General features: G+C 32.1%; 1 protein-coding gene across 3 annotated transcripts; it reads left to right on the forward strand.

The window, feature by feature from the left end:
• Positions 1-757: 757 nt before the first annotated feature.
• On the forward strand, positions 758-13,326 carry LOC126759522 (integrin beta-PS-like). Of its 3 annotated transcripts, none has more exons than XM_050474376.1 (9): positions 758-901; positions 3,289-3,821; positions 3,893-4,121; positions 5,711-5,795; positions 9,706-9,876; positions 9,950-10,213; positions 10,291-11,042; positions 11,099-11,576; positions 12,282-13,326. In XM_050474376.1, exons 2-9 carry the CDS (start codon positions 3,311-3,313, stop codon positions 12,345-12,347), a joined length of 2,556 nt encoding a protein of 851 aa, XP_050330333.1. In that variant the 5' UTR covers positions 758-901; positions 3,289-3,310; the 3' UTR covers positions 12,348-13,326. The 3 variants fall into 3 exon arrangements, with proteins under 3 accessions (XP_050330333.1, XP_050330334.1, XP_050330336.1); XM_050474377.1 differs by lacking the exon at positions 5,711-5,795 and adding an exon at positions 6,938-7,022; XM_050474379.1 differs by lacking the exon at positions 758-901 and adding an exon at positions 2,546-2,633.
• The last annotated feature ends 20 nt before the right edge of the window (positions 13,327-13,346 follow it).

Consider the following 13,346-nt stretch of genomic DNA (forward strand, 5'->3'; position numbering starts at 1 on the left):
AAAAACACTTCAAAAAACTTCTTGGACGAACCAAATAGGGTTGTTGATATTTTATATCAACATACGAAAAAATCAACCCTGAGTTAAAGGCGTACTAAATTTTGTATGTCCTAACTTTAACTAAAAGGAAATTCTATTTTGTATTGGCCCAATTTTATTTTGAAACAGATTTATTACGTTTACTCAATTATAAAATGATATAATATGTAAATATAAAGAAGAAGGATTTTTGACTTTTCTGCAGTGCTCAAAAACACTGTTTATTATAAATGCTCTAATGCGTTCGAAAAAATGTGCCATTCTTTACATTATTTTAAGTTCGTCAATATAATTTTGTTCGAAATATTAATAAGATTAAAACTTTAATTAAAAAGGACAGCCAAAGCTTTTATTTCAACTTTCGTGATATCAAAAGGTCAGTATTTGTTATGAAGATAATCAATAACTGTTTCTATTTCGTGCATCTGTCCTTAAATTCAAAATTTGTATATAACCAATAACTTATGTAAGTTAATCTGTACTTTAATTCAAAATTTGCACATAACCAGTTGCTTAGGTTTAACTTAAGCATAATTTTTTGAAGTGAACACATAGTTATATATTTTAACAATTTACAACATTTACTGACAGCTCAAAAATTGAATAGTCTTTTTCAGTTGGTTGACAGAGTAAATCAATGACATATTGAGTGCAACCCTGTGGGAAAAATATATTTTCGAAGCAACAAATTGCCATCGCTGATCAGATTATTCGAAAATTTCGAGGAGTATGGTTGATTTTGTTGGAAGTGCTATTCGCGTATATAATATTTAATATATATCAGCCCCTGATGGAAATAAAATCTCATTAAATACAGTAGAATCGCGGAAAAATTAACAAATATTCCATATTAGTAAGAAGTGTAAGTGATAAATAATACAATAGTGTTTATAATTATGTAAGGATTTAAGTGTGCGGTCATTTATATACACAATTAAAAAAGAAATGGTGATTTCATTCATTTCGCAACTCAAGTTGTGTTAAAAGCCATAAAAAATCCGATGAAAAGTGGTGGTGGTAGTGAAACAATTATAAAATGAGAAAACAAAGAACGAATGTTGACACAAATAGCGGAGAAACTCCAGTGACTCCAATATGGCATCATCAATAAAACTTGATTTGATAAGTAAACCTAGACATTTGTGCTACAGAATTACTAATTATTAGTCATCGTTATCGTTCGTATGCACAAGGAAGATATAAATGCATAAGAAAACAGTGCCACTCCCCATTCCCAACTCCTTTATATTGGCTAGTTTCAGAGCTTATGCATGATATGAGGCTCCAGCACATATAGAACAAGTTAACAAACGCCCACAATAAACATACACACGTACACATATCTGTATTTGCTAGATTTTTGAGTTTCGTCTATTAAAACAAAAAAACTCGTATTCGCCGTGAATGAATATTATTTTGTCGTCAATATAAGATACATTGCTTTTTCTACTCATATTATTTTACCAATGTTGTTGTTGTTCTTGCTTTACGCTAATCACAGTTTCTTGGTGTTGTACCTTCAATGCTATTTGCTCGTTGTTTTTGTTGTTTTTGAATTGAGTGTTGGTGTTGCTCTTATTGTACATGCGTGGGCTAAATATAGCCAATACAACCCACTAGCGCCAACATCATCGCTTTAATTTTTGAAAGGAGACACATATGCCCTCAATGTTTTTGGTTTATGTATGTACATATATTCAATACTTACAGAATGTACTTTAAAATTTTGTTAGGAATACCTGTTTTTCTCAATGTTAAGAAATTTTAAATTAGTCGTTAATAGCTAAATAATTTTTAATTTTTCTCAAAATACACATGCATAATATGTATGTAAATTTGCCTGCATCCCTAATGTGTTGCTAATGTTTTTGTTTGTAAGACTGTATTTTCGCGTAGATCTAGTTTAACCAAACGTTATTAAAACTACGGAAACCAGTCTTTTTTTCAATTCAATACGTCTTCTTTATTTTAATGTCAGTCATTGAGTTGGCGTCAATAGGCGCCGCACTATGTAGTCCCTTATATACACACGTACATAGATATCCCTTTTGCGTGCTATTAGCACTTTGTTGACCTGCCTTTATTTAGATACAAATACACTTCCTCTTTAGACCCGCACCCATTGTATTAATTGAAAATCCATTTATGTTGCAAAAGCACGATTCCAATGCCAGTCTATACAGGCGGTGTGCTATTCGTCACACTTTCAGACGGCGTTATCTTGCCGGGACTGTCGTAATTGTTTATTGTAAAATTTTATATGACTGTGCTTGTGCATTTCGTATATATGTATGTATTTCGTAGCTTGTACATTTATTTATCAGCCTTCCTTTCAGTATATACATAAATATGTTCATATGTATGTAGAATTTCTCTATAGTTTTTTTTTGTTTACTGTGTGATTTCATTTTCTTGGACACTACCTACCTTTCGTTTATTTCATATACATATGTACTGCTCATAGCAGATGAGTCATTTTGGCTCACAATTTGATTCATATGAAATCGTGCTGAGTGTCTCAACCAAATCAACAAAAGCAGCATCGAATAACGTCAGCAACGTTAGCGTATAAAGAAAAGAAAAAAACATTAAAAGTAAATAAAAACTCTTTAATTGCCAATTTTTCAAAAGTTCCTCATATATACTTTGATATATGAATTTCTCCTTATATAAATGAATTAATTATAGTGTATAATGAATTATCAAAGAATAAATAATTTATAAAATTTATGTAACAAAACTACATAATCTCGGGTTCCGCTTTATTGTTGTTAAATAAAACATCTGAGTTTCAAATTTACCTAATTATTTTTTAAATAAATGTGTAAAGTAGTTATGACTCTTCTAAAGCCTGTATATTCTTATGCGTCAGCTTATACTACTTTCAATAGCAGTTGGTTCTAATTATTAAAAAAAAGTTAAAACAGTGACACCATGTTCCCATTTTCATCGATTGAATCATTCTATATTAAGTTACTAAGTAAAATGATATAAAAACGTGAAAGTAATAATTATCTGTGCGAAAACGTTCAAACTAAAAAATGTTTGTTATTTGATTAAAAAATAAATAATAAAAAATAACGAATATAACGGAGCCATATCGGAAGTTTGATAGATAAAGAATGCACAGAATGCCCCGGAAGTGATTAACTCCTCAAATATTGTTTTGGTGTTTCTTATTTTGATTCAGAAGTTTTAGGTTATTGCCAGTGTATCAAATTATCTAAACAATTCCTTTATTTTTAACAGCTTCTGACAACTATAGCCAAACATGTTAGCACATCCCTGCCGTCTGTCTACGACCAAACGGCTGGTGGCTCTGTTATTCGCCACATTATTTGCCTGCAGTAGCATTTTTAGCGTTGAGGCGCAACTCGCCGGTAAACTCATACAAGATCCATGTGTAAACAAGGCATCCTGTCATGATTGCATACAAACACAAAATTGCGCTTGGTGCATGGAACCCGATTTTATAGATTTGCCACGTTGTTTCAAAAATAGTTTACAAAATTATTGCAAAGAGGAGTACACCTGGAACCCTTTTACAGAGCAAAAATTCACTATCAATCGTGAATTAACGCGTGGTGGTAACGCCAGCGCCGCAGCTGGTTACGGTTACGGTTATGGTGGTTCATACGAAGCGAGTTCATCATATAGTAGCTCATCGTCCAGTTCGTCCTATGCCGGCGCTTATGGTGGCGCAGCCGCCGCCGGTGCTTCAGCTTCCAGTGGTGAAATCGTGCAAATCAGTCCACAACGTGTGAGCCTCAAGTTGCGTATAAGTAAGTTTTGTTTGTAAGGAACACATATTTTTGCTTTCGAAAGTGAGATTATAATCCATATCCTTCTTCAGATCAATTGCACTCGTTAAATATGCGCTACTCGCAAGCTATTGATTATCCCGTCGACTTATACTATTTGATGGACTTGTCTAAATCTATGGAGGACGATAAGGACAAACTGTCGGCTTTGGGCGATAAGCTGTCGGAAACTATGCGCAATATTACTTCGAATTTCCGTTTGGGCTTTGGTTCGTTTGTGGACAAGGTGCTAATGCCTTACGTCTCAACTATACCCAAAAAGTGAGTAAGCGAGTTTCAATTAAAATATAGGTCATTTTTAGAGATAGTGTTAAAAATATAGTTGTATTCATATTTTATATAACTATCTTAAATTTTATTTATGTTTTTTTAAATTAAATTTAAATATGTATATATTTTAAGTTATTATAAATTGTTCATCAATTTTTGCATCAACAGTATTGTAAGCGAAATAATCAAAAAATTTTCCTACCCTAAATATAAATATCACATGATTAAATATTTCCCGGACATAGAAATAAACTTAATTTTCTTATATTTTAATACAAAACTTTATTAGTGCTTTAAAAATAAACTCCTGCGCCAATTCTAGCTGTGACAACTACTCTACAACGACTTTGCAAAAGATTCATACTCAAAACATTGATCAAAATGTATTGAGTGCATTCATAAAAGATTTTGAGATGCCCTGCTCTGTATTTTATGTAAACACAACGATTTTCAAGCACTGTTTCATTAACTTTTCCGAAGTTATCGTCCTTAACAAAGTTGGGTAAACGAATGACATGAGGCAAATTTTCGATGACTTCACTTTCACACTTGTCACATTTTTGTTTGTCATAAAGTAGGCTTCCCTCAACACTTCTGCAACATTTTCAATAATTCCATAGAAAACACAAAGTTTCAAGAAAATTTAATTTTTTTGTTTTTAATGTTAAAATCGGAGGACAAACTTTTGGCGTTGTGAATTAACAGCTGTCAAACATACACTAATTGACATGTTAAGGTCAAACTTCACATGAACTTAAAAATAGGTTGTATTAATCTAGTTTAAAACTATTTATTAATTCAGCGTAGCGCAGTTTGAATGGACAAGTCCGGGTCAAATTCGATCAGTTGGTATTAAAAGTTGCTGTTGTATTTTAAAATATTTTTATATTTTGTTTTTTACTTAAATTACGGCGTAGACACAAATTAGATTTACTATAAGATAATTACTTATGGATTTTTTACTAGAAATTTTATTTTGACATGTATGTACATACATTTATTTATTTTTTTTTTTTTTTTTGATTTTAATAAATTACACCTAATTGATAATTTTGCTTACAATTATTCCAAGTTTTATTTCCATTAAAAGACTTACTTAGTATAATATAATATAATAACAATATTAATGTATATTTTTTCAATCTTTTTACCATGATTTTCTTGTTCCCTTTTGTTACTGTTATTTGCCGTTGAAATTTTGTTTGCCGTTCATTGCAAATTGGTTTCGCATTTGAAAATTTTCATTCGATTTATGTACAACCACCAAAAATACACGAAATATGGAAATTATTTAAAACAAAATATTAACGAACAATAAATACACTAAAATAAAAAAAAAAAACAAAATAAAAATAACAACTAACCAATTTTGCATCAATTGCAAAAACACCTTCATACTTGCTGCTCTTACCACAACAAACCCAACCGTTATTAATGCGCTGTAACAACAACAAACTACAATAAAAAAATGTCAACTACCTCCCACCAAAATCACAATAACAACGCAAATTACCAACTACCAACCACATTTTGCTACAATTACAACAATTCTAATCAAAAATGAAAACAACAAACCACAGACTCGAAAGGCCCTGCGATGGCTGTGAGGCACCGTACGGTTACCGCAACCATATGCCTCTGAGTACCAATACCTCAACGTTCACTGTAAGAAGAAATGCTTTGGAATTATTTCGTATATTTGCCTCATTCTTTTAGATTTATTTGCTTTACTCTGCTTGCTTACTGCACATCTGCTTGTACTATATGTATATCTTTTTTTATATCTTGTGTCTACATATACATATCTAAACTCGTTTATGTTTGTATGAATGTAATTTGTTGTTTAGTCATTTTTTTTTGTTTTTGCATTAATTTTTTTTTTTTTTTGTGTTTGCTGTTGACCCCAGTTCATCAGTAATATTAGCATAAATGGCTACTTTCTGGTGTTTTTTGGGTAAACCTAACCAATTTATGCTGTCATGGTACTAATATTTTTAATATTTCCACTATATACAAGTATAATATTTGTATTTATGCGTTCTGTTTGATACACACTGCCTTGCTATATAGTATATTGCACTGGTTTGGTTTTCTTTCTACTTTGTGCTTTTGATTTTTCAGCTGATTTGCTATGCATGAGAAGTTTATGGTTTATGTCAATTTGCTCGCATTAACGATTTATTAACGATTCATAACTAAGTGTTTGTTTTTGGGCACGATCTGTTGTGGCAACAGTTGGTCACCAATGTACATTTGAATTATGTATGTATGTCTGTAACTGAGTGCCAAAACGTCATTGCATATTACAAACTATAGAAAATGATTGTAAAGCAATTTTTGCTTTTTACTATCAGCTCTCGCACGTGCTGAATATTGAAAAATTATTAACTAAGACAAAAATATGCAATATTATGACACTCAGTGTACTATTGCACATATTTGTATATTTTATATATTTTTTTTGTTATTTTAATTGTTTTATACATATCTATATATATCCACACTTGCTTTTTCTTTAGTCACATAGCATTATTATATATAAAAAAATTATAATTACGAATTGGAGTACTTAAGTTAAATATAGCTAACTAAATTATATTACAAAATATGATTGGCATTAACCAGAAAAAAAAATCTGTGTAATTATCTCTTTTGTATCTCTTTCTCTATTTCGCTCACATTTGAATGTTTCATAAAATTATGTATCTCAACTATTTTCAATATGCTCGTGCATACATACGTACAAAAATACCACTAACGATATGTGATCTAAATTAAAATATATATACATATGCATACATATATAGCTTGGAACATCCATGTACGAATTGTACTGCACCATATGGCTATCGTAATGTTATGGCTTTAAACACGGATACATATCGATTTTCTGTAAGTTGTTGTTGTAAGTTTAACCGAAAACTGACTGATAGAGATTCAGTTAAAATTATAATTATTAATTCGAAATGCAGTAGAATATAAAAAATATTGTATGCTAACTAGACCTACATATAGGGTGTGCCAATAACATAGTTGCAAATTTAATAAAAAAAAATTTTGTATTAAAAATTAGATATTTAATTTTTAATTTCAATTACCGAAAATCTGTTCTATAATATTGAAGGTCATGAAACAAAGCGAAAACAAAGTTCGCAAGAGCGAAAATATGTAAATTAAAAAAACATTTTCGTTTTTTATTCTAAATATATTGAAATTTGTGAACAAAACAGAAAAAAATATAATTATAAAATTGGCATTAACATTTTTTTTTATTTCTGCTCAATAACAGGCGATTAAATGATGATGTTGATCGCCTTTCAGTAAAAAAAAGTTATCATCCTTATTGATACATATACCCTTTCAGTGAAAATTTTTATTAATATTTTTTAAATTTTTTTTTTTTATTTTTTTTAGTTTTTTATTTTTTTTTAGTTTTTTATTTTTTTTTTTTTTTTTTTTTATTTTTTTTTTAGTTTTTTATTTTTTTTTATTTTATTTGTTTTTATTTTTTTTAATTTTGGTAAATTGTTTTTTTACTTTTATAAAATCATGAACTCTGTCAGTCAGCATAAAAGAACTTAATTTGCATGGTAGAATTATTTTCCTAAGTTCTGTTGCCATACTAATTCCTTTGGCGTGGGTGTTTGCTCTAAAATTTGCATGTAAACTGTTTGGCTGGTAGGTGGTGGCATGCGTAACTTTAGTTTCTCCTCGCCAAACTAAAAGCTTTCCTGCTATACATATTTAAATATTTATTCACTTATTTATTACAAATGGTACACTCTTTAAAAAAAAAAACTATCAGGCATTAATTTGATAAAAAATTTAAAATTTATAAAAATATATTTTTTTTTTGTAAATAGTAAATAGTGTTAATTAAACTTAAAAGGATTACATATAATGTTAAAATCTTGAGTAATACTATTTATTTTTACTAATAGGTAAATAAAAAAGCCTAATTTACCTAATTTCTATATTAAAATTTATAATTAATAACGTAAATCTTATATTTTCAAAGTTTTAAAGATCCAATTATTTCATTTCATACATTTTTATCATAGGAAATTCGCAAATACTGGAAATCAAATCCAATCAGCTTTTTGTCTTGTATCTGTCAATACCTCCAGGATTGTATGAAATATTTTATATAAAGTTATTTTATACCCCAGAATATACCCTCCCTATAGTTTGCCATATAATTTGTAACACCAAAAGCAAGAGAACTGTGCGATCAAAATTAAGTTTTTGTATGGAAAACTTTTTTATTAGTCAATATAGCCGCCAGAAATCGGGCATGGACTATTATAAAAGGCAACGCTACACTATAAAATATAGCTGCCATACAAACTATTCTATCCAAACCAACTTCTTATATAGGCAACTTTTTTATTTGACAAGGTATTGCCACGAAATTTGGCATGGATTACTGTCTGAGATAACGGTACAATCTCTGAGCATATTGTTCAGATCGAACCACTATAGCATATAGCTGACATACAAGCTTACCAATCAAAATCAAGATACAAATCTTTATATACCCTTTTATGCTATAAGAAATGCTGAAATACGAGTCTATATTTTTTTCTTGGTAATGTTATTTATTGCCATATTTGAATCTATAGTTTTGGAGTGCATATAACATACAATTACATTCCATATATTGAATTGGCATTTTACATACAAATTCCTATTGAAAAACTAATCTATTTCACGCTTTTGGTTTTGAGTCCATCGCAAACAGTGCAATTCCTTGTGTGAATTTTTATCTATATATTTACTTTGCTCGCCATTTGATAAATAAAACCCCTGAAATAGAAAAAAACTTACTGTGACATCATGGTACTGCTTATCTCAACGTTGATAAAGCTGCTAGGGCGTTGAATTGGTATGCGTTTTTGTTTTGACAAATAGATTGAAGTCAAATACAGTTATAAATTTTACTGAATTATATAGTATATTTTTAAAATTCCTAACTGTGCCCTTACCACAATTATTAAGTTCAAAGTGAATCTTTATCTTAAAAAATTAAACGGTATAACCTCAACTATATTTCCATAAAATGCCAGATTTATAATGAAATGTTAGATTTAAGCGCAAAATCCTTTATAACCATAAAATTAAACTTCAAAAGCTTCAAATAAAAAATAATAGTTATTAAAAATATTGCCTAAAAATAATATTTAATTCTTTTCTACTAGTTGCGTGAGCATAATCTCTATAAAAAAATTTAAATTTCCTATAACGCTAATCAAGAATTTTCACCTCTATTATGTATAACTACTTGCGCGAGTATATGTAGTGAGACATACGTAATACATACAGATATAGCACCCTGGACATTATACTTCAATTATCCACCAGTTGCCTTACGTAATAGGGGTGTATATTCTAATTCCTTTATTACTTATAATACTACTAATTTGTTCAGAAGATTTCTCTAAAGAGTGTACCATCAGCATAAAATAAAGCCCATAAAACCAGAGAATGTTAAAATGAAAATCGTTAACATTTCTCTGTTAAAGTCTTATAACTTAAACTAATCCTCTGCTTCTCCTCATCTAACGGACTTGTTTAGTCTGAAGTGAGTCGTGCTGCTGTGTCCGGCAATTTGGATGCACCTGAGGGTGGTTTCGATGCTATTATGCAGGCAATTGTTTGCCGTCAGCAAATCGGTTGGCGTGAAAAAGCGCGTCGTCTGCTCGTCTTCTCAACGGATGCTGGCTTCCATTATGCCGGTGATGGCAAGGTATGAATATCTTTATACTAAGCTTTTTATATTTCGTTATTCAAAAAAAAAAAAATGTTTTCTTTGCGCACAGCTTGGCGGCGTGATTGCACCCAACGATGGCGAATGTCATTTGAGCGGCGAAGGCCTTTACACACACTCCGTCATACAAGATTACCCCAGCATCTCACAAATCAACCACAAGGTCAAGCAGAATTCAATTAACGTCATTTTCGCAGTTACCGCCAATCAGCATTCGGTATATGAGAAGCTAGCACAGCATATTGAGGGTTCTTCAAGCGCGGTGCTATCGGAGGATTCCTCGAACGTTGTCGATTTGGTGCGCTCTGAATATAGCGTAAGTAAAAAAATATTATTTTTTTCTTAAATTATTTTTATATTTAATACTATTTTTCTTTTTTTTTTGTTTCACAGAAAATTTCCTCTGCCATTGAAATGAAGGACAACGCCACAAGCAATGTAAAAATCACCTATCACTCAGCTTGTCTGAATGGCGGCCCCGAAATACCCACCGCCAAGTGTGACGGTCTCAAAGTTGGCGATGTGGTTAATTTCACTGCACAGATTTTGGTGACCTCTTGTCCAACGGATCCGCGTGAATGGAATCAAGTCATACAAATCTATCCTGTTGGCATTAATGAGAGTCTGGTTATCGATTTGGAAATGCTTTGCTCCTGTCCATGCGAACGTCCCGGCACCACCGGCTACGAAGCACACTCATCCAAATGCAGCAATCACGGTACACTGATGTGTGGCGTCTGCGAGTGTGATGATATGCATTTCGGTCACAATTGTGAGTGTTCAACGAGTGATGTGCATACTGGCAGCGACAAGGATTTGGTGTGCCGTGCGGACAATACCACACAGGTGGATTGTAATAACCGTGGCACTTGTCTGTGTGGCGTGTGCGAATGTGAGAAACGTTCCAATCCCGAGGAAATTATTTCCGGCAAATTCTGTGAATGTGATAACTTCTCGTGTGAACGTCGTAAAAATGTGCTGTGCTCTGGACCTGATCATGGCACATGCGAGTGCAGTCACTGTGTTTGCAAGCCAGGTTGGACGGGTTCGGCATGTGATTGCCGTGAATCGACTGACACCTGCATGCCACCAAATGGCGGCGAACTTTGTTCGGGAAATGGCAATTGTGAATGTGGTGCCTGCAAGTAAGTCTTTCTCGGCAAGCAAAAAAAAAATAATAAAATAAATAAATTTCTTGCAGATGCAAATCTACGCCTGACGGTCGTTATTCAGGCAAATTCTGTGAGAAGTGCCCCACATGCGCGGGTCGTTGCATCGAACTGAAAAACTGTGTACAATGTCAAATGTACAAGACCGGTGAATTCAAGGATGACGACAAATGTGCCGCCAATTGCACCAACTTTTTCGTGCCCATTAGCGAGGAGAAAATCGTTATCGATGAGGAGAAAGATGAACTGATTTGTATATTCTTTGACGAAGATGACTGCAAATATACATTTAAATATAGTGAAGTGAACGGCAAACTCGAAGTACATGCACAGCAGGAGCGTGAATGTCCACCAAAAGTGTTCATGTTGGGCATTGTCTTGGGCGTTATAGCCGCAATCGTCTTAGTCGGCTTAGCCATATTGCTTTTGTGGAAATTACTGACAACCATACACGATCGCCGCGAGTTTGCACGTTTCGAGAAGGAGCGCATGAACGCCAAGTGGGACACGGTGAGTTGGTTGACATAAAAATTGTAACTAGTTATATACCCTGAACAAGGTAGGTGTATTAAATTTGCCACGAAGTTTGTAATACCCAGAAGGAAACGTCGGATACCCTATAAAATATATATATCGTTCCTTTCACCTCAATAAGCTGCTCATTTGCCGAAACCACCGAAATCGAACCACTATAGCTTATAGCTGCCATACAAACTGAAAGAACGGAATCAGTTGCTTGGATGGAAAACTTTTTTCTTTGACGAGATATCTTCACGATATTCGGCGTGGATTATTATCCAAGCAGCGCCTCAACCTAAAAACAAATTGTTCAGATCGCACTTTTATATCGTTTAGTTGCCATACAAACTGACTGTTCAAAATCAAGTCCTTATACAGAAAACTTTTATATTTGACAAGATAGCTTCACAAAACTTCGCATGGTTTATTGTCAAAGGCAACGCTACGATACCAAAAAATATTGCTCAGTTCAGGCCACTAAAGCATATAGCTGCGCTACAAACTGACCGATAAAAATCAAGATAATGAACTTTTATACCTTTTTATGATATAGCAAATGCACCTGCGAAGGGTATTATAGCTGCGGCGTAAACTAAGTTATCTTTTTTTCTTGTTGATTAACAATATTCGAATTCTGAATCGAATTTTTAAGTAATTTTATTAACTTAAAAATAATTGTTTATTTGAATTTTACAGGGCGAGAATCCAATCTACAAGCAAGCCACATCTACTTTCAAGAACCCAATGTACGCCGGTCAGTAAGCTTCACCATTGGAGCAGAGCCAATAACGGCAAAACAAATAATGAATTTGCTTGGGCAATGTTGCATTGTTTGGGTTACGAATTTCTCTCTAATTGCCATACAGTAAAGGAAGTTTCTAACAGGAGCTGCGTATTTATATGTGAAAAATGAAACGTACATATTTTTAAATAAGACAAAACATAAAGCTAAATGTATATCCTTATGTGTGCGAGCAACAGCTATTTGTGACGCTGTGCAAACAATACAAGCATTGAACTGAAATTTTTATAAGTAAAAAAGCATTTGGCTTAAGTGTTTTTAGACAGTCGAAATTTCTATAAATGCACTTAGTTGTTGTTGTGTGCTAACGTTTGCATAATGAGGATAATTTTCAACCTTATACTGCCATTAATATATACCTATACACATATATACACATTTTAAGCAGGAATGGCGATAACTTAACGCGCAGTAATGCATGTGCCTTGGAAATGATATACAGTTTAGATATACATATACACAAACATAATAGAAAAAAATTGATTCTTTTGAATTTCACATACAGATATACAGAAGCAAACTTCAGACAGCCAAACAACTATATAGCATCATAAGAGAGTAGAAGTTTTCGTGGTAGCTCTTCCTAACCTTAAAAAAGAAAAAACAAAATTATAAAAATCACATGTAAGCATTGCCTATTTGCGTAAAAAGAGATATACATATTTATATAGCTATAGCGAAAATTCAATTTGTAACTGTTAACGAAGCACAAAACGAATAAGAAAATAGTTTAAAGTTTTTTGTAAACAAATTTATACTACTACAAGTGTGCCTACTAAACCTATATATATTTTTTACTAAAAGTCAGCTGGTATATTTTTAATGAAAATTTAAGTGTGTAATTTATTATCAAAAACAGCCGTAAACTAGCATACAGACTATACAGAACAAATGAGGGAACTGAGTACTTTTGAGAAGTCAAGTACTTTTTTTTTCAAAGCAGCGTATTTAAATTTATT

The sequence above is a fragment of the Bactrocera neohumeralis genome, chromosome 5, assembly GCF_024586455.1.
Source record: "Bactrocera neohumeralis isolate Rockhampton chromosome 5, APGP_CSIRO_Bneo_wtdbg2-racon-allhic-juicebox.fasta_v2, whole genome shotgun sequence".
Taxonomy (NCBI): Eukaryota; Metazoa; Arthropoda; class Insecta; order Diptera; family Tephritidae; genus Bactrocera; species Bactrocera neohumeralis.